Source organism: Acartia tonsa, chromosome 10, assembly GCF_053477335.1.
Source record: "Acartia tonsa isolate MP-2025a chromosome 10, ASM5347733v1, whole genome shotgun sequence".
Lineage (NCBI taxonomy): Eukaryota > Metazoa > Arthropoda > Copepoda > Calanoida > Acartiidae > Acartia > Acartia tonsa.
In genome coordinates, this window is record NC_137269.1 from 46,761,455 (window position 1) to 46,784,659 (window position 23,205).

Consider the following 23,205-nt stretch of genomic DNA (forward strand, 5'->3'; position numbering starts at 1 on the left):
TATTTGAGGTATGGTTGGCTGTCGGCTTCATCTAAACATGATTATATTATTTGAGGTATGGTTGGCTGTCGGTTTCATCTAAACATGATTATATTATTTGAGGTATGGTTGGCTGTCGGCTTCATCTAAACATGATTATATTATTTGAGGTATGGTTGGCTGTCGGCTTCATCTAAACATGATTGTATTATTTGAGGTATGGTTGGCTGTCGGCTTCATCTAAACATGATTATATTATTTGAGGTATGGTTGGATGTCGGCTTCATCTAAACATGATTGTATTATTTGAGGTATGGTTGGCTGTCGGCTTCATCAAAACATGATTATATTATTTGAGGTATGGTTGGTTGTCGGCTTCATCTAAACATGATTATATTATTTGAGGTATGGTTGGCTGTCGGCTTCATCTAAACATGATTGTATTATTTGAGGTATGGTTGGCTGTCGGCTTCATCTAAACATGATTATATTATTTGAGGTATGGTTGGATGTCGGCTTCATCTAAACATGATTGTATTATTTGAGGTATGGTTGGCTGTCGGCTTCATCAAAACATGATTATATTATTTGAGGTATGGTTGGTTGTCGGCTTCATCTAAACATGATTATATTATTTGAGGTATGGTTGGCTGTCGGCTTCATCTAAACATGATTATATTATTTGAGGTATGGTTGGCTGTCGGCTTCATCTAAACATGATTATATTATTTGAGGTATGGTTGGCTGTCGGCTTCATCTAAATAAGATTGTATTATTTGAGGTATGGTTGGCTGTCGGCTTTATCTAAACATAATTGTATTATTTGAGGTATGACTGGCTGTCGGCTTTATCTAAACATAATTGTATTATTTGAGGTATGGTTGGCTGTCGGCTTCATCTAAACATGATTATATTATTTGAGGTATGGTTGGCTGTCGGCTTCATCTAAACATGATTATATTATTTGAGGTATGGTTGGCTGTCGGCTTCATCTAAACATGATTATATTATTTGAGGTATGGTTGGATGTCGGCTTCATCTAAACATGATTGTATTATTTGAGGTATGGTTGGCTGTCGGCTTCATCAAAACATGATTATATTATTTGAGGTATGGTTGGTTGTCGGCTTCATCTAAACATGATTATATTATTTGAGGTATGGTTGGCTGTCGGCTTCATCTAAACATGATTGTATTATTTGAGGTATGGTTGGCTGTCGGCTTCATCTAAACATGATTATATTATTTGAGGTATGGTTGGATGTCGGCTTCATCTAAACATGATTGTATTATTTGAGGTATGGTTGGCTGTCGGCTTCATCAAAACATGATTATATTATTTGAGGTATGGTTGGTTGTCGGCTTCATCTAAACATGATTATATTATTTGAGGTATGGTTGGCTGTCGGCTTCATCTAAACATGATTATATTATTTGAGGTATGGTTGGCTGTCGGCTTCATCTAAACATGATTATATTATTTGAGGTATGGTTGGCTGTCGGCTACATCTAAACATGATTGTACTATTTGAGGTATGACTGGCTGTCGGCTTCATCTAAACATGATTGTATTATTTGAGGTATGACTGGCTGTCGGCTTCATCTAAATAAGATTGTATTATTTGAGGTATGGTTAGCTGTCGGCTTTATCTAAACATAATTGTATTATTTGAGGTATGACTGGCTGTCGGCTTTATCTAAACATAATTGTATTATTTGAGGTATGGTTGGCTGTCGGCTTCATCTAAACATGATTGTATTATTTGAGGTATGGTTAGCTGTCGGCTTCATCTAAACATGATTGTATTATTTGAGGTATGACTGGCTGTCGGCTTTATCTAAATAAGATTGTATTATTTGAGGTATGGTTGGCTGTCGGCTTCATCTAAACATAATTATATTATTTGAGGTATGACTGGCTGTCGGCTTCATCTAAATAAGATTGTATTATTTGAGGTATGGTTGGCTGTCGGCTTCATCTAAACATAATTATATTATTTGAGGTATGACTGGCTGTCGGCTTCATCTAAATAAGATTGTATTATTTGAGGTATGGTTAGCTGTCGGCTTCATCTAAACATAATTATATGCAAATGAATATAATAAAATGTTAGATATAAAATATTTTATAAATATATTTAAAAAATAACATAATATAAGTTTTAAGTTTTTTGTTTGAGTGTTTTAATCATTTTATTAAATTTTTCCCCCCTCCCCACATACAAGATGCTAGGGGTGCAACCGTTAGTATAAATTGTAGAGTTACTGCAACTTTTGAACGAAAATTTTAATCTATAATATAAGATAAATATAATTTTTTCTTTTAAAAGAAGTTATTTTCCAGGAAATTTTTGACCTGGCAAAACAGCTGTTATTGAGATATGTATATACGAACACATATGCTTGGACAAATTTTAAGTTTTCTTGAAACTACATGTTTATTAAATATCTTTGTATGAAAGGAGAGATTTCAAGCTACAGTCAAAATCCTATTTTATCTGGTCTTGGTATAAGGTCATAGGCCAGTTCTCATTAGATATTCTGGTACTGCAAGACCCCTGAGGGTTACCGAAGGCTAACACGTAAAACAAGCTACGAAAATTAGTTCCAACATTTGTACATCATTATCATACAAAGTAGAATGATGTCTGTCCGTTTATCTATCTGAAGGTTAAGATCTTGGTAACCGCTGAACCGATTGGATTCTACTCTTCACTACAGTGGTCCTGTGGTTTAAGGTTATTTTCTAGAGGAATGAGACACCCTAAAACCCCACCAAAAATAAAAAAATCCCTCCCGCCCCCAATTTTTTTTTTATTTTCAAAAATTTCTTTTAAGTTATGTCATTTTTTTGGGATAGATAATTCTTTTTAGGTAGGTAATTTTTTTAGTAATCAATGTATTTACAAAAACTTCTTTAAAATGTAACTTAATTTCTTACAAAGAAACTTATCAAACCCGGTTTATTACCCCCTGGAAGCCCCTAAGGCTAGGGGCAAAGCATCTAATATAACATAAAGCAGTAAGTTTTTTTTTATGTGTGTGGAGCTTACAATAGCTTCTGAACCGATTGAGTTATCTTATTTAGGTTAGCTTCATATTGCTCTGTGATGTTTTTCAGTGACATACTATTTTCAGTTTTAAGTTATTTTTTTAGTCTCTCTTTGCCTTTATATACAGGGCCTTGGATGCCGTTTAGTAATGAATATTTAGTTGTAAAATTAAAATAAATGTTCACCGATGATGTACAAAATAAGTAAACAATTCTTTTTGTTCCAGTAAAGTATGTAATGCAAGTAAGAAAACATATATATGTATTACTGATACTTTAACATTATTTATCCCAAAAATAGATAGCTTGTATTAGAACTAATCAAGTACCTGTTTATTTTACACATCTATATCTATAATACAAAGTACATATGTCAGAAGCTTAAGATCTCGGTAACCGATGAACCGACTGGGCTCTATTCTGCAGTGAATATAGATACTTGTCTTGTGGTGGGTTTAGGCTATTTTTTTTGAGGATGTGTCACTCTCAACTCTAAGTATAAGAAAAAAAGGACCCATCCAAAGTTTTAAAAAAAGTTCTTTTTGCTTTCATAGTGCGAAGCCAAAAGGAACCAGTGGCGAAACCACTAGAATCACTGAAAACAAATCTTTCCTACTTTATGGTCGTCAAAACACCCGTTTAGTTTTATTAATTACATTCTCCTATATTTAATGCATTTGTATAGGTAGTTCGCTTGTCTCACTGTCTAATTTATTGAGCTGTTATTTATCTTACTTTTTATAAAGTTAAACTATGAACATGTTTAGTCTAAATTAACTCTATTATCCATTCTTATTTTCCAGATACAAGGTGTGAGAAACAAATAAGCTTATGGTTCAGTATTCATACCACAGAATCAATTATTACCTATCTCAAAGTTTTGTCTACATTCAATGGTTCTTAGAAAACAAGAGATGATGTGAGAGGTAGCATTTGTTCATTGATACCCAATTTCAAATTTAGTTTGAAAAAAGAAATTAACAAAAAACTATTGAGGGGGAGGTTCCTTTTTTTTCTAGGGACAATTTCTCTTGGAAGGTAGGTGTTACCATTCCCGTATAAACCTTCCCAGGACCTAAAAGAAGCTATACCATGAAGGAGAACCATAACGATTCGGCGGTTAGCACACAGACATACACAGATCTTGTTAAGTAGTGTAAACAAATATGATTATATTTTATACACGCGTTTTAATATTCAATTCAATACTAAACAACATTCTTTATTTTTCCAAATAAGCTAATACAAAACCAGTTTGATAGCAGGGATCTAAAGGGACAATGAATGATAAATTTGATGTACATCTCCATTGATGATTAAAAAAATTAACCCTTCTGTAGATTAAAATTACTGGTTATATCGTTTAAACACTCAACTGTTTGAATCTAAATATCAAAAGTCCACAAAGTTGTTAAGTCAACTTATAAGAAACATTAATATAAAACATTGGGGACTAGTGTAATAAACAGACCATTGTCCCCTATCTCTCTGGATTGCTAGACTGTCTCTCTTAAAGTTTTACTTGGCTTGAAGACTTTAGTATAGAGTAGCTGCACTACAAAAAAGGTAAAAGGTTTGATGACATATAATGTTTATAAATGATTGAGGCCCACAAGATGTAGGTCAATTGAATTTGAATTGCCGAATGTGTACACAGGTTTCTCGGTGTTTCCTTATTCTATCTCAATATTTACTACTAGCTAAAAAAAGCTTCAAACTTCCAAAAAACTTTTGATTTGAAAAATTTAAATTTTAAATGTATAATGTATACATCGTTGATTCATTCAAATTTTGATTTTTTTGAAGTTTGAAGTTTTTTAGCTAGTATTAAATATTGAGATAGGATGAGGAAACACCGAGGTGTACACATTCGGCAATTCAAATTCAACTGACCAAGATGTAAATATACTAGCGGTGAACGATCACTTTCACTATAATTCAATTGAATATAATTAGACTTAGATAAAATGAATATAAACAAGGATAACAACATCTATAAGTAGCGAAGCTCAAAAGTTATGGATAAACATCTGGAAAAAAGTTAACTGTAAGGCAGTGTATAAAAAATAAACATTAAACTTATCACAAAAAATCACGAAACCTTTTAAAACTATATAGAAATGTGAAAATCTTGCACCCCAACCAATAAGCAAGTTTCAAAGAAACTTGGTGGAAATATGTAGATTGTGAACTTATTCAAATCCTGAAAATTTCATCTGTTTATCTTGAATAGAAGCCGAGAAAATTATGTTTCTCCCACAGCGTTATATGCGGACAAAAAGACAACGTGAATTATAGAGTAACTTCACTATTAAAAAGATTATTGAAAATTGCAAACTTTAAAAATCAAATGATTAATAATAGGAAAAATATAATTAAAAAGCTTTGATATAATATAAGCCAAAAACAAACCATATAACCACAAAAATAAGCATATATCATTATATCTTTTTTTATGATTGCCCTTTTTAATGATTTGAAGTTTAAAACGTGTCGAATCTAAAACTTAATATTAAGATAATTGGGAAAAATAGATCATGTGGCTCTCTGATTTAAAAACACAAGAAAATAAACATACAAGAATAGTGACACATTACAAACTTTCCCGATTTTGTATTATTTTTGAGGAACATGATTCCAGTTACGTCATATTTTTCTTTCCCGAAAAAGGGAAGGGGGGAAGAAAATCTCTTCAAAAGAGATGGGGAAAACCCCCTTTTCTCCCATCTCTTTTTTCTTCCCCCTTCCCTTTTTTTCTTTCCCCTTCCCTTTTTCGGGAAAGAAAAATATGACGTAACTGGAATCATGTTCCTCAAAAGTAATACAAAATCGGGAAAGTTTGTAATTTGTCAAGAATAGTTCTCATCAAATTGAGAATTTTAAATTTATGTTTTGCTTAATGTAAGTTACTTGACCCTCAATCTTTAGTTATTCAAATACTTTTTATAAAAATTATTCCTTTTCGTGATCAATAATGTTTTATGTATAATGATAATACATATTGCAGTTCTTCTTATTCCAGAAGTGATAATTTCTTAATCGTCTCTTACAAGTATTGTATTGAATCCATACATCCTTTGCAGCATATTTCCTCGTTTATAAGGGTACTCCCGCTTGTTTGTATGTAAGTAATTAACTAGCGATCTTGTAAAATGACAATTTCAGAGATTTTTACTCTTCTCGTTCAAAAACAAACACACGCCTTTACAGATTACTACAACTTTAGACACTTAAATTAATTGTACTAGTTTTAGAAAACATTTTCATTACCTATACATTTCAGTTTATTTTTATCTGTAGATAGCTAATTTTGATGGATACCGTTTTTCTTGTTGTCATTAATTTTAGTATTAATGTCACGTAGCATTGTGACTGTCCGTCTGTCTTATATTAAATGGTCTGAGGCGTAAAAACGCGCAATTAGACAAGAGTTCTAAAATATGTTTTTTATATAATTTTATCTAATCGTTTAAAGAAGTATTTAATCTGTACGTCCTTGCACCCTAAACGAACATCGCTCGATACATAAAGCATACTAGAATTGTCAGATTTTTCATGCAGCATGAGGATTCCTGCAATAAAAAGGTTTAAGCGTAGCTACTTTGTAATTTATCACAAAGCCTGTATGTCAATTTTAAATTTATGATTAGATTAGTAGATGATAAAATAATCACCGTGTACTTTAAAATGATGATTCCTAGGACGAAAAAACGCCATAATAACTTCCACATATTATTTAAGTTGACTTACTTCAAATTAAACCAATTATGTTTCATGTTCTCTTTTTTATTTTTTCTGTTGTCATCCTTGTTTAATAAATGTTTTCTCCTGTTTATGTGAAATAAGGAAATATAAATGTTAATATGTTAAATTTCTTTTATTGATATACTTATCCCTACTTTTTAGGCGGAAAATGAAAGTCGAGTAACTTCTGACAATGATTATGCTCTTTAGCTATCTGCTGTTTATGCTATACACGAATTACATAATAAATAAATTGATAATGTGTCTGACAAATTGATAATTCTTCTTTCTTTTATCTAAATATAATTGCAATATAACAGCGCATTTAGACCACAAAAAATATTAATTAAAAGCCATTGCTTTTGACAACTATATCATACCAATAAAATTGCGAGAAAAGGCCTTAAAAATTAAAGACCAACACGTAAAATTTGTTAAGAAGCTTGTAAAATAACATATTGGTGCTGTCATACAGAGTACCTTTATAAGCACTGATACCCCCCACCTACACGAAGCTTTAAAATAAAGGGAGGTGGGGCAGTTTTATTTATTTATTTTTTGTTTGTTTACTACAGTAGGTTATGCTAGGTTATACTGATACTGAGAAGTCCCTTAGGGTTATAACACCGCAGGCATAAGAAAACCTAACCCCAATCCTTACTTTAAATCAATCTAAAAAATAAGGGGGGTCATCAGTGCTCAATCATCCACTTGTGGGAAAGCATCAAATAATTTACCTGCGAGTCATTATTTTCTAACTCCCATTGTCTGAAAAACAAAAAAATCATTAATAACATTCATGATTAAAAAGATAAAAAAAATCCAAAAGTATTTTTTAAAAATAGAAATAACAAAGTATTAAATCATTGACGAAGTTATGATTTGGTTGTTGGGCAGGTTTTTGACTGTTTTGGAGGCTTATTAATGTGTTTTAACCCTAAATATAAAGGAGAATGGTTTACGGTTTATGTAATTATTTAAGAAAATATTTAATTTTGAAATTTAAGAGGTAGCTACGACACTTTTAAATTATGTCAGAGCTTCTTCATTTACTGTAGACAAAATTTTATATTAGGATGGAAATTAAAGTCTTTACACTTTATTGTTGAACATAAAACAGGCAAAATATTCATCATTAAAGTTAATTTACTCTCTTAGTTTTTGGGTTACAGGGATAGATCCATGTAATATAAAAATATTTTTATTCTTGTATAATTTGTAAATGTAAAAGATTTAGTCATAGGGAGAGTGGAGTTCCAAGACAAACGCAGGAGTCCCAAACGTCGGAGTGGACAAACGCAGGAGTGTTAATATATTAATTTGATTAAGTATTTCTTTACAGTTTAGGTAAGGTTAAGATATAAATATACAAATAAGCCCCCCGCAGGGGTTAGGCATTTAAAAAACCTATACTATGGTCTAAAATAGGTTAGATTAGGTTAAGTGTCCACTCCGACGTTTAAGACTCTTGTGTTTGTACTAGCTTGCTTAATATGATATAGTTGGATGTAAATTTAAATTTATATCAACTTTATTTCTTAATCTTTGATTCATTACTAGTTTAAATAAACATGTCAATAACACGAAAGGAATTATATTTCATTAAAATTCAAATCTGGAATAATTTTAATGAAATAAATGTACTTCCATTGCTTTGAATTTCTTCTTTAGATTTAGTCATCAGGGGCATTTTTTTCGTAGCAAAAATGAAATGTGATGCTGTCTAAAATGGTGCAAAAATTGGGGACAAATTTCAAATTGTTTTGGCGTGCGACGTCATACCCCCATCTCTTTTCTAGGGGATTTCTTTCCTCCTTCCCTTTTCTTTCCCCTCACTTGTGACGTAAATAAACAGCCCCGTCAAATCAATTTGAAATTTGTCCCCATTTTTTGCACCATTTTAGACAGCATCATGAAATGTACGTCCGTCTGTCAGAAACGGAATTGAAGAAAAATGAGTTACCTTCTAGCTCGTTCTATCCTCTCCCTCGCTCTTTCTCTCTGCATGTCTGATCTAAATATTAAATAATTGTTTATCAAAGTATAAAAGTCAAGGAGATAAAGGGACAATACATACATACCAAATGTAGATGCAAAAAATCACCCCTTATGTACATTACAATTAGTTTGGATAATCAACTTAATAAACGGCCAATTAAAATTAAATTAAAGTCCCCAAAGTTGTTAAGCCAACGAACAAGAATAGTTATTTCTTACATCGTATTATAAACCGCTTTCCGCGGATATAGAATGTACAATTATTAGATTAAAACCAGTTTAGCCCCGAGGTGCCGAAGGAACGGGCTAAAAAAATGGTTTTAATCTTATGATTGTACATTTCTATATTCGTAGAAAGCGGTTTACAATACGATGCTAGACATAGTTTTTTCGTATTGATGAGAACCGGTTCCTGTCCACCAGATTCGAATGAATACAAGAAAACGTTATTATTACACTTTGGGAACTAGTGTCTTTACCAGCCCAATGTTCCCTCCCTCCCTGGTCCCTGGGTGCACCCATAGGATATATATAATATACATATATGTTATGTTGTAGTGGGTTATCCGCAGGGTTACGGAACTGCAGGTATAGGCCTCGCAAGATCAGTGCCTCCCAAGGGGTTAGGTATAGGGAAAAAACTTCTTCCCGTTATTTTCAATCTTTTTTTTTAAATAAGGGGAGATGGTCATTATGCTGAACCAAAAGCTATTTACGTTGTTAATGCTAAACAAATTCAATTCAAGTGGAAACGTATTAGATATATATTTTTATTCTAAATTTTTAATTAAATGAAGCAGCCTAATAAAATGCCGTCTTACAATACAAATGTATAATGGTCTATCATTGGTCATTATTTATTGTATGACGTCATTTTTTAGGCAATATAAGCTGCTTCAATTAAATCAATTTAGCAGAGGTACTCCATAGAACAATCAGATACTAACCTGTAGAATACACATGTATTAGTTATTACTGAACATTAATCATACAATATAAATATAATGAAGGGGGATTAGACCAGCTAATCGTATGCTAATCCCGGGGGATAATTTAGTTTTATACATTTCACTTTTGCAACTTAATTTATTTCAACTTGCGTTTTATTGGCAGCTGTATAACAAGGACAATTTTGATTGGTTTCAGACCTAGCTTTAGTAGCATTAAAGGTATCGTTATCCTATATGAAAATAAGGGACATCAACTTAATTTAGAAATAAAATAACCTAAAACCAGCCTACGTGAAGATTCCTTTTAATGGAAAATGGAGAACTTAATCGGCTCAATGGATAGTTGACTAATAACAATAGCTTGTTTTATCGACTGTTTTCTGCAGATAGTAAAATAAAAAAATAAAGTTTTGTTATTACCGAGGTGCAAATGCCTGGGGTAATAAAACTGGAATTATTCTTTTTTCGTAAAAAAATGTCTAATATACAATACAACACATGATTTTTCAGTATGTATAACACTGGTTCTAATCCAGCGGATATTAAAAGGTTTCTAAGCCATACTGGAAAATATATTAGAATAATTATAAATTTGTCGTTATTTTTATATTGTAACGAATCTGCTCTTAAATAATAGTTTCTTTCTTTCTAAAAGGCAAAACTAGCTTCTTCTTGGTTATTATGATTTCTAAAAAATCTACTATAAATTGAAATGACAGAATTGTTGGTACTTTAAGTAAATTATTGAAAAACTTGTACATGTGACTAAACCTGTCAATAGTTGCAATTCCAATTTAGATAAGATAAGATAAGATTTATTTTCCTCATAAAGGTACAACATATTTTCATTTTAAATAATTTATAATAGTTACTATGTAGTTTGATGCATTGGTGTCTTGATATGCTTTGGTTTGTGTGTTTTTACATAGTAGCAGGTTGATATAGTACCTTGCACGGGATTGAACACATCTCCACCTAGTTCATTTAATAGCAATACAAATATATATTTTATTTTATTATTGAATCCCATGCGACATTGCACCAGTTGGATGGCGTAACCCTCTCAGGGTTGTTGAGCCTCTGGTAAACTTTGGCGCTTGCCAAGCCAGTGCAATGTCCGATAGACATAATGACATAATAAGGAATATAAATGATAAAAATGACAAATTATATTCTACTGTGTGCAGCTATCCTCCTACCATTGGTCGCGACTTCTCCAAGTGTAAGTTTGGAACAATTAAGGGAACCAAAGCCTTCCTAAGAAGTCACTATTCCCGTCGTGATCCTTGGCAACCCTACTAGACACATTTCCTTTTAAACATCTATTTTAAAATCTAGTGTGAAAAACTCCCATTGTAAATGGGGTGTATTCACACCTGACCCCAAGATAACGGCGCGTATTTCGGATAAAACCGGCCAAAAGCTCAGGAGCCATAGTATAAAACAAAGTATATTGCTGAAAAAAAACGCAAAAAATTTGGGGAGATTTTTGGAAATATCAGTATAAATGGTATGTATGATGTGAGCGATATATAAAATAGGGGGTATGAACAAGGAGTTGGTGTGTAGGTTCGATTCCTACGGAATCTGATTTTGGTTTTTTGAGTAAGGGTATAATTCCCAGTATATATGGGTTCGATTCCTCCGGAATCTGATTTTGTTTTTTGAGGCTGGGATATAGGTCCCAGTATATATATATATATGGGTTCGATTCCTCCGGAATCTGATTTTAATGTTTTGAGTACTTTTCGTTGCAATCGTATTGCATACGTAATTACAGACATACAGTTTTTTGCAATGTGCAGAGGAGAGACAATCATAGATAGCGTACGAGAATAAATAGAATATTAGGTAATTATTAAGTGAGAAAATTTAAAGTAGGAGACTGCATTGACAAGGTTAGGTTTGAGAGACGTTTTCAAAAATAGAAGGTAAAAAGAGAGGGAAAAAGAGAGGGAAAGAAGAGGAGGGAAAAGAGAGAGGGAGGAAATTGGGTTAAGAGGATTTGACTTCATTGATGCGATTGGATAATATATGATTTTTAATTATTGTAAAAATTTTTGTAATATTTAAATAAGTAAGTTTTAATATAAGCTAAATTTATAAAGTAGACAACCGCTTAAATGAAGAATAAATATTGGCAGAGTAAATTGATTATTTGTAATAAACGGTAAGAGGTTAAAATACTAATTTAGTTTCTTACGTAATTCTTTAATTCTTTAATTAGGCGCTAATTTCTGGTTGCTTATGGAGAGAAGGAGAGCGGGGGAGAGGGGGGAAACGGGGGAGCTGGGGGAGATAGGGGAAATCGTCTGTTGATGCTTAGGAATTTCGCGCGTTTCCGTTGCGGAAGGATTTAACAAGTGATGAATAAAAAAGGGGGGGGTGGTTGTTTTGATGCACAGTTAAGGGGGATGGTTTGATTTCTTAGGACATATGAGAGATATGATTGGGGGATTAATTATTAATCTTAAAATGGTTTATAAAACACTTGAATATGACACAATCGGGGTATAAATAGGGGGTTGTTTGACTTGAAATTCAATTGTTTTAAAAATGTCCGACCAAGAAGAAGTTCAAGTTATACCAGTTGAAGCGCCGGCAGTTCCAGCAGAAGAGGTGGAGGAAGTCCAAGGCGGCGGAGGTGCTGGTGCCCCAGAACCTCCTGTTATAGATTTACTGTCCAGCAGCGACGAGAACGAGAGCGACGAGAACGACGACGAGAACGACGAGAACGACGACCCCGTCATGCCCGCCGTCCAGGCCGCTTTAAATCGTGCCGCCATTCCTGACTTGGTCCCTCACCCCAGCGTTGATTTACGCGTTGTGGACCTCTGGTTCGCCCAGAGGCGCCGGGTGTTGGACCTGCTTCACGATGGGGACCTCATTATGTTCCGGAGGATCCGCCACGCTGTGTGCGACGAGGAAGTTCTCAGAAACGTTCGTCGCAACTATGAGATTGTTGCTGCCTTGATTAGAGCGCTTCCCGTCATTACTAGGTCGTTTCAACGGAACATGGACATCCTGGCGCGGGTCAACCAACAGGTTATTGCCCAGAGGGAGATAATCGACGAGCTCCAGGCACGAGAACCGATCTATGGACAATATGGGGTCTGGAGCGCTGATGAAATGGATTAAAGAGATTGAAATTTTGAAAATTATAGAGCTGTCCAGTTGTCACAATAGTCATTTTTATTATTTTGATGTAAATAAATAATAATAAATGTTGTCCTAAGAAATAAGAAGTTTTTTATTATATTAGATAGTTCTTTAAAAATTATATAAAAAATTTATGATCAAATATGAAAATTATGTCGAGTAAAAGGAAAGATTAAATTCTAAGTTATTCGTGCGTTAAAAATATTTTAAAAAAAATTAAAAAAACATGAAGGGGAAAAAATTTGATTTTTAAACTGTTCGTGCGTTAAGACAATTATGGGCGGGGGGGGGGGGGGGGTGTAAACATTGTATGATTAGTTATAAGTGCAGGTCCTACTTAAATTATCATTGAGACAGAGTTCACAAAGGTTAAAGGTTAATGTTAAGGCTAAGGCTACTCTACACTTTGGTTTGTGAATGCGGTTCCTACGGGACCTATGCCTGTTAATATCAAATTTAAATTGCCCAAAAGAATATTGCAATAGTTTTTAAAAAATACAAGAAACTTAATATAAGTATAAGTATCCTTTGATTTTTCATAGTTGCATAATATCTTAACCAAATTAGTTTTTTTATGAAAACTTACGCATTTTTGAGATGAAAAAAAGACATAAAGTCCCATAGAAAGTCTACAAATTATTTACTGTGCTTTTGTTAAAATCTAAATACATTATATTTTTACTAGCGGCTAGCCCCCTCCTCATTTTTAATTTCAGTTTTTTAAAAAAATATAAACTTTTTCTAGGGGTTATTTAGGTGGTGATAACCTCCCACAAAATTTTATAAAGCTTTCTAAGACCTATTAGAAGCTACCCTGTAAAGGGAAACCATATCGATTCAGCAGTTGGACGGTACAAACAGACAAACAGAAATACGTTACTTTATGAGAATATTTGTATAATTGACAGACTTACCAACATTGTATTTGTAGGGTAGTGTTGACGTTTGTAATTAATTTGAAGTTAAATTTTATTTTGCAGTCAGACTTGCTATCATGCAAATTCAAAACAATTCAATGGTAAAATAAAAGAGATAAGGGTATTGGGAAAAATATTTATGTTCAAGAATATTTCAGTTTTGCATTAATATATGATTGCATGGATTATTAAAAAAATATTACCTACTGATTAATAGTAATAAGAATTGATAATACGATGATTATTTCAAATTTATTTATCAAAAAAGAATAAAAGCAATTTTTGACATTTTACTTTTCATTTTATCTTGAAAAAAAAACAGGATAATAAAATGTAAATTACAATGTTATTCTTTTAAACTTTTCTTTATTACCGAAGTGAAGATTTATATCCGCATTAAAGGATTAGACTTTTGCAAACTAGTGAGTTTAAGGATCAATCTTCTAAATTTAGGTTAAGTGTCAAAGAGTTATAAAAGTAACAGGATTCCTGTGAGTATGTCTGTACCAAAGGATCTCACTAGAAGTTGAACCTATACGCTTCTCCTTTACAATGTAGCATCTCAAAAGTAAAAAATATTTATACGTCACAAATTTTTGGCCTCAAATCAAAGATATTGATCTATTTTCTCTAAACCTATTTTTAAAAGACTTTATCTATAATACAAAGTAGCTTGATGTCTGTCCGGCCGTCCGTCTGTCTGTCCGTCCCTTAAGATCTTGGAAACCACTGAACCGATTGGATGCTGCTTTTCAGGGAATATACCAAATGGTCCTGTGGTGGTTTAGGCTGTTTTCTTGGGGGAGAGGGGACGGCACCCACAACACCCAAAAACAAGGGGCGAAGCCGCTAGTACAATATGTAGGTTTACATTGTTTATTGAAATGAATTGCACTTTATTTGTATTATAAGGATGCCTGATCAATTATTGCTTAATCTTCAAGGTAGTATTATAGAGTATGTATAAATAGATAGTATGCTGCCTTTATCAGGAATAACGGGAATGTAGGCATGTGATTATAAAAATGATTTTTTTAAAAAGTAAGGACAAACTATTTATATCTCATGTACTAAAGCAGCTGTATGTATGTGTGTGTGTTCAGTAAGATCTTCGCAACGGCTAAAATCGATTTAACTACAATTTGAAATTTTTTTGTATTAATCAAAGCCAGGTTTTATGTTATTTAGTGAGGGAGATTGGTCAACTACCATGTAAATACGATCCACCAACTATATAAAAAAACCTCCCAAACAATTTAAGTGGGAACGACTCTCCACCCTTAGTGGATAACTATTTAGTTCCATAGGACTATCCCTAAATTGTTGAGGAAAAAGGGAATACACCTTCCTCTCTCTCTCACACTGTGTCTTACAAATTATATTAAGTAGGAAGTACATTTAATCTACATACAAGAACATGTACCTAACCTAAACTACATACACATTAGAAAGATGATAATAGAGGATTTTAATAAAAAAGTATTAGAAATGTTCTATACAATTGTAACACTAGACATTTTGATTGTCAGTATTTATTTCTTGTTTGTCCGTAATATCTATAATACAAAGTAGCTTGATGTCTGTCTGTCCGTCAATCCGTCTCTCTGTCCCTTAAGATCTCGGTAACCACTGAACCGATCGGATTCTACTCTTCAGGCTATTTTTATTGGGTTGTGGGACAACCCCAACCCCCCCCCCCCCAAAAAAAAAAAACAAAAAATCCCCATCAATTAAAAAAAAAATATGTTCGAAATTAGTGGTTGCATCTCCATTTGTTTGGCAAAGCCCCTAGAGTCTTGGGGCGAAGCCGCTAGTCTTATATATGCAATTTGTATTTATAAAGTATAGGCTTTTATAAAACAAAATTTTTTACAAACAATAAAATATTTAATAATATCTTTATTTAATCAATATTACACCTTACTTTTACTATTATTTTTCATATAATTTAATAGAGTTTTAAAGTTTAATAATATTTAAATTTTATATATAAAAATTGCAAAGTTCCTCTATAAACAATAACTCTAATAGCGGAAAAGTAACTCGTAAATAAATCACTTACATTCATTTACATAAAAGTTTTCCTTTACAACAAAATATAAAAATGTACATAAAGTACATAAATATAATATTTATATCAAATAAGCAAAGGAATAATTCAAACACAAAGAAAAAGACAAAAACAAATATTAAGTTAAAAAAAGATATTATATGCCTTAGTCTAAAGATAGACACAACATATTCTGATGCACAGATAGGCCATCTAGAATAGGTTGTACAATCAAATGGTTGATTGTATAGTCGGAATTAATACAGTCTTTGTAACTACTAAAAAGATCTTGTTAATCCAATCATACCTCGAGTTATTATCTATGTGTTGTATATTATTTTATTGTTTTAAATGCTATTTTGAAGTCAAACTGCTCTTAATTAATTATTTGAATTCTTATACAGAATCCCACATATATACAGAGTTGAAATACTGACTAAAAATACTTTTAGGAAAAGTAGACAGGTTCGTAGTGATCCATTTATGGTTACTCATGCAGGCAGAACTGATTAGGATTTATGTTGGTTATTGTTAAAGTAATTCAAATTTAAATGCTATCTTTATCTACTATTTTTGATTTGATGACTTTTTATGAATTATAATGCACAAATGAATATATTTATATATGGTTCATTAAGAAAAATTCGCAATTTTCGTTGAATTAATCTTGTTTGATTAAATTTGCCTACAATTTGTTTTATCTGGAAGCTCTCCCCTGTGTCATCCAAGCCCTAACCCAATCATGAAGATCAAGGGAATGTCCCATGAATTAATAATAATTTTTGATTACAAAAACCTTACCTGCTGGCATAGTTGACGAGAGCAAATTCTAGCAGAGCACAGAAAACGAAGCCCTGACAAGCCCCAGTCCATACATCAATGGCCTGAAAAAACAGTAGAAAAGTTTACAAGTCTACCATATACAAAATATGTTTGTGTATGTCTAGAGTATATCGAGTAAATCTGTAGAACGGTTAATAATAGAACAAGCACAATGTTTGAAAAGCAGTGCCACTTACATAGATTTTAAAGAAAAAACGGTATGGGGGTTGGGGGGGGGGGGGGTATTTTAGAGACTTGAATTTATATGATTTCATTGCTTCAAATAAATTAGGTAATTAAGGGAATAAATCTTCCTTTTAATGTCTTTGTGTTGAAACTATGAATTTGTAGTTGCTTGCATATTTTTGGACGATAAAAGGGTTGTAAATTAATTGAACCTGCATTATTCCCTTATACTTCTATTATCAAAATCTTTAGATAACAAATAAAATCTTCCCTATTTATACTACATTTTTTAAGAAACTCAAGTGGCTCTAATTCTGCGGTGTCATATAACCTCTGCGGGGCTTACCAAATACTTGCCCTAAACAACCTAATCTAACATAAGCTTCAAAGTTATTTTTATAACAATAAGTTATAGCAATATTGTTATTGCGTATTATGTTTGGTTGGAATAAAAATATATTATAAATTCTTTCTATAAAAATAATATTTTCTTTTAGAATCCAGAGCTATCCATCTTCATTTCAACAAAACTTCTGGCCCAAAAGAAACTTGAAGAAAAAGTAAAATAAAGAAATCCTTTTGTGTAATAGATTCCAATATTTACCAGAATGTTCTACTTCCCCCTCATAACTGGAAAAGATTTTTAGGAATTAGCTGAATTTGTTTTTAAATAAAAAAAAAACATGTATATATTGACTTAAAGAGTAACAATTTGAATCATAATAAATGAAATTTTAGAATATAATTTTAACAACTGGCTATATGAAAAAAAGCACAAATTTTGATAAATAGAGTGATTTTAATTTAATTTAATTTAATAATAACTAAGTAGGGAGAGTAAATTGTGCTGTAAATTACCCTGGCATCCTACTTTTATCAACACTTTCTCTCATTCGCTTTAAGCTCCTTGTAAAATATAACGAAATTACAGAGAGCAAGAGGACAATGGGCTGTTTATTATACTAGTCCCCAAAGTTTTTCAATAACGTTTTCTTATTCGTTAGCTTTACACCTTTGGGGACTTTAGTGAATTTTGATTTTTTGATCATAAAGTTGGGTGTTCAACCACAGGAGAAATTTTGTGTAACATCATTAGGGATGTACATCAATTTATCGTCCATTGTCTTATCCCTTTAGATCCCTGAGAAATTCTGAAATTGTTGAGATTTAAAGGTATTTTTAAGAGTGTTTGAAATTGTAACATTTAGAGAAACATTTCCGTGGTAATTTGTAACGACACGTTTATCTTGGTCAGGCGGGGAAATATTTTCTGAAATCAAAATCTCCATATTTTTGCTTATGTTAGGATTAAATAAGAGTTAGGTTGAGTTAAGTAGGAGTTAGAAGAGCATATGACAGAATAACATAAGCTTGTTTTACAATTGTAAGAAAAAGACTTTGGAAGCAGATTTAACAAAAAATATTTCTGTCCTACATCCTAGAACCTGGATGTGGATATTTCCAGTAAGATTTGGTAAACAGCTCAAACGATAAATCAATAACCATATCAAAAAATTAATTTAGTGCTAATTTGTTCAGTCTAGAGGCTGTGTCCCTAGCATCTAAGGGCTCTCTCTACAAAGGGGTAAGTAAGAAGTGGGGAAAATAGTCTAAAACTATCCTCAGGCTCGAATCTAAAAATTATATATAGTCTAAAACTATCCCGAGATCTAGGTGAAACTTCCCAGAAAAATAAGAACTTGATCAGTCCATTAGTTATCGAAATTTAAGCTACAAAAAAACCTTACTACTTTATATAATAGAATATGCCTGTCGATGGGTATGTCCTTGCAGGGGGCGATTTAATGATTAATGAATCATTCTAATTCTTATTCTTACTAGGTTATATTAATTGTTTTCATAAAAATTAGTCCTTATTTTATTTGTGTATAAGAATAGTAAACAATAGTATACATAGGTTAAACATAATATCAAGTCCCTAAGGAATTATTTGTTCTAGAATTGGAGGTTGCCCTTCATACTTATTTAATTTTGTATGGGATAAAATAAAGGTGTTTACAGAAATTTGTTAGAGGGTAACATTATATTCAGATTTAGATTTAGATGGAATTGACTTTCAGGTTTATACAGCACACTAAGAAAAAGTTATTTGCCTCCAATTGAAAATTTAACATGATGATTTGCAAAACATTATTGGATTTCTGTTATTCCATAATATATTGTTTTTAAAGGTTATTTTTTATTGCTGTTTTAAAATCACTTTTAGCAATTTCATGAGTGTAAATTCAGTTTCCTCAGTTTTTAAAAGCTTTTTCTTTAATTTTTATAGTTATTCTTATCTTAACATAAAATCACATACAATAGTAAAGTTCTTGGGCTGTAGCGTATAAATTGTATATTTAATTTTCCAAAAGTTTTTAATCTCATTTTTCTTTTCCTCAAATTTGTTTTGAAATTTTACCCTTGTTACAAAAATTCTTAGAAACAGAGATGAAAGTTTCATTTCATTATGTTTTAGCTTCATTTAGTAATAATATTTTATCATGAAATTTTAGTTTTCAAAATATAAACCTTAGCTAATAAGTTATTTTTGTTGGTGCTTTTTTTTTCAGTTTATTGTAGGTTAGTTAAGGTTATATTGAGTCAAGCAGGGGCGTCTAAGCTTTTTTTTGGGAGGGGGTAAAATTTTTTTAATGGAGGGGGGGGGGGTAATTCTTTTTTTTTACCACGGGTGTAAAATTTGCTTATTACCCCCATGAAATCTGTTGGCAGGGGTAAATTTTTTTTACCCCCCCCAAAAAAAAAATTTACCCCCGAAGTAAAATTTTTTTGGGGGGATGATTCAAATTTTATTAAATATTTGGTATTAAAAATGCGCACGAAGCGCGCAAATTAGGCTTTTCGCCAGAAAAAGGAAAATAACTAGGCCCCTTTATTTTTGAAAAATGTTAGGGGGTAGGTTTCTGTGCTTGCAAGGCACTTTTAGGGAAAGTATCAGTAACTCTTTATTTATCTCAGGAAGGGAGGCGACATTAGGGTGTTTATTAGTCTAGTCACTAAAGTTTTATAAAAAACGTTTTCTTATTCTTTGGCTAAACAACCTTGGGGATTTTCATTGAATATTGATTATTTAGTTAATTAGTTGATTGCCATACATTTCAGCCACTAATAGTAATGTACATGAGAGTTAATTTTATGTATCAACATTTGGAATGTACATCAATATATCAGCCATTTTCTTATACCTTTATTTCCCTGTTAATAAGGTCTACCTTTGTGTATGAAACAGGGGGAAGTTGAGCTGAAATTCCACTGGTTTGTGTCGACATTGTCAACAGGGTAGTTACTCCCAGAGATACTCTAAATATAATAATAATTTAGTTAATAATTTTAACAGGGTAGTTACTCCTAGAGATACTCTATATATAATAATAATATAATTAATAATTTTAACAGGGTATTTATTTACAGAGATATATACTCTAAATATAATACTTTTATGATAAATATTAAATGTTATTTCAATCATAATTGACCTACTTTTTAGTTAAAACTGCATTAAATCAAAAAAATATATATATTGAGGGAATTTCAACAGGTTTTCTATATCTATAATCAACAAAAACATTTCTGCACCAAAAACCAATATTTAACCTCTAACTTCAAGTTGTTCTTTGATTCCCTTGATTATTAGGTAGCACATTAGCCTTTGGACCTTAATATAACCATGAAATATACTGTAATCAAACAGGCAGAGACTGTGGATGGAAGCCTCCCCTAAATGAACCAGATTGATGAAGAATCCAATTAATTTTTTGCCAATTTGGTTGGTGCAAAGTTTTGTGCTAATTATTTGCAAATAAATGTTTGCAATCATCTGAGGGTTCCAGGGATAAGTAGTTGGTAAAAATTTCGATTTATAGCAAAATATTTGAAAAGATAGTAGTAACTTAAGTGTTATGATAAATAACACTAGCGGCTACGCCCTTAGCATCTAAGGGCTCTATATTCGAAGGGCACAAAAATAGCCTAAAACTATACCCAGACTTATTTGAAAAAAATTAAATGGCCTAAAACCCTCTCTGAGCCTCTAAGACTTCACTGTAAAGAAGAACCATGTCGGTTCAGCGGTTAGCGAGATCCTTCGCTACAGACAAAAAAGCTTATTACTTTATATTAGAGGATAAAAAATCGATTTATTTTATATTAAGTTAAAATATAATTTAAATGAGAAATGTTGAATATATAAATAAAATTTTCATTGCGACATTATTTTTTTCTCATGTTATTCATTATTAGATTCTAAGTAGACATTAAATTTAATCTTGATTATATAAAAATATTTGGATACTGGTTAATTAGAACAATCTTTGTTTTTCTTTGTTCTTGTTAAAACAAAAAGTTTTTAATTGTAATTGTTTTTTCTTTCTGTCTTGATTGCATTTTATAATTGTGTTTACGTTAACAAGTCTATTAAGTAAATTGTCTACCATACAAGAATTATAACATCCATAGCTGAAGAATATGAACAACTCTTTCCACAGAGAGAGAGAGGACAATGGGCTGTTTATTACACTAGTTTCCAAAGTTTTTTTATTCGTTGGCTCAACAACTTTGGGGACTTTGGAGTATTTTCAATTTATCATCAATTGTCTTACCCCTTCAGATTACTGGACAAAAGTCATGTCTTAGTTACGTGATGATAAAACGTTTTTTTTTTACCTGGCAGGTATGGCGTTCTGGTCCAACCAGAAGCTGACCCAGGACACAATGACCAGCATACAGCAGGGAACATAGATGGTAATCAGGTAGTAGGAAAATTCTCTCTTGAATATCAACTCTACTTTTAAGCAGCTGTACTCACCTAGCATTAAAACAAAGTTAAATTAAAGCTTAGTTTCGGGATTTTGCGCAATTTTGGAGGCGACTCTTAGTAGTGATGGCGACCTTTTTATCTGCCTCCCAAATAATAGTTTAGCTTTATTTCACTTCTTGGCTATTCCTTATTTCTCAGTTAATTATCATCAAAACATGGACTGTAATGTCCATAAGCCCAGCAACAATAAGCTAACAATGGATTTAAGAAAAGGACAGAATACTGTTATAGAATAAAAATAAAATCACTGTAAGTATACATAGTGTAGGCTTTATTATTCTAAACCAACCAAAACTCAAAGAAACTGTTATTACTCCTATAAGATTTTTATTCATCTTTCTATTTGCGGAAAACTGTCTATAATGCAATATTATATTACAGAGCAATGATAATCAAAAAATTATATTAGTAAACTTTATATGTTTCTGTAACAAACTCAATAATATTTACAGACTTATAGAGTAGATATAGAGTTGAGCCAGCCTTTTTAACCATTTACAACACTTGATTCTTATAGAGCAGTTTCGCAACCAATAATAAACTTACCAGTATTAGTAATTACATTACAGTAGGCACTTTTGTATTGTTCCAGAGTAAATCTTGGCAAATGTAATCCTAAAATATAATAAATTTACAGTATGGCTTCGAAACTGATTAATATCCGGTATATAAGAACCGGTTCTCAGCCACACTGAAAAATCATGTATCGTATCGTATTATACGAATATTAAAATGTACAGTTGTAAAATCAAAACCGGTTTTGTCAGACCATGCCTTAATTTTAATCTTATAATTGTACATTTTAACATCTGCGGAAAGCTGTTTATAATACGCTGCGATAAATAACTATTTTACTAATTTAAGTCTGAATTATCCTAAATACCAAAGTAATAGGTTGCATGCGTGTGTGTGTGACCAGTTAGGACATTTTAGGTTATGATTGGTAATGTTATTTCTTTTAACTAAAAGAACAACAAAAATAATGGCCCCAAGGTACTAGGAATTATTCATCTCAAGATAAACATTCCACCACAACTTTGCGCCATTTTTTCTCCATTCAAAATTTGAAATAATTAAGATATATTTATTGATTTTCAGCATATTATCGTAAAATAGCATGTTTTTATTAGGTACCAATAAAGTAAATTATGAATTAATCAATAGAAACTGTTATATTTGACTGACGATAATTGTAGTACAATATTTTTTTCTTTTGAAAAAACACAACTCATGTCCCTAACCTCTCACCTCTAGCCCCCCCCCCTCTAGATTTCTAAATTTTGATATATTTACCTGGGACAATTTGAACAGGGTCTATTTCTTTCCACTGATATATTAGATCATCTGTAGCCCAACCATCTAAATAGTAGATTAGTAGATCGAAATCATAGTTTGTTTATTAGATCATATATAGCACAGCAATCTAAATAGTAGATTAATACATATAATTAAGATCTATTAGATCAGCCCTAGTCCCACTCTCTAAATAGTAGATTAGTAGATCAATATGT

At 31.9% G+C, this 23,205-nt stretch overlaps 1 protein-coding gene across 1 annotated transcript in view; it reads right to left on the reverse strand.

The window, feature by feature from the left end:
• Window positions 1–23,205, reverse strand: part of LOC145330192 (glutamate-gated chloride channel-like) — an 86,725-nt gene that overhangs the window by 5,689 nt on the left and 57,831 nt on the right. Inside the window, exons 11-17 of the mRNA XM_080174791.1 lie at window positions 22,988–23,053; window positions 22,241–22,309; window positions 21,541–21,682; window positions 20,091–20,178; window positions 16,651–16,733; window positions 8,739–8,789; window positions 7,513–7,543 (exon numbers count right to left, since the gene is read on the reverse strand). Coding sequence (XP_080030917.1) covers window positions 7,513–7,543; window positions 8,739–8,789; window positions 16,651–16,733; window positions 20,091–20,178; window positions 21,541–21,682; window positions 22,241–22,309; window positions 22,988–23,053 — 530 coding nt within the window. The remainder of the gene's footprint in view (window positions 1–7,512; window positions 7,544–8,738; window positions 8,790–16,650; window positions 16,734–20,090; window positions 20,179–21,540; window positions 21,683–22,240; window positions 22,310–22,987; window positions 23,054–23,205) is intronic.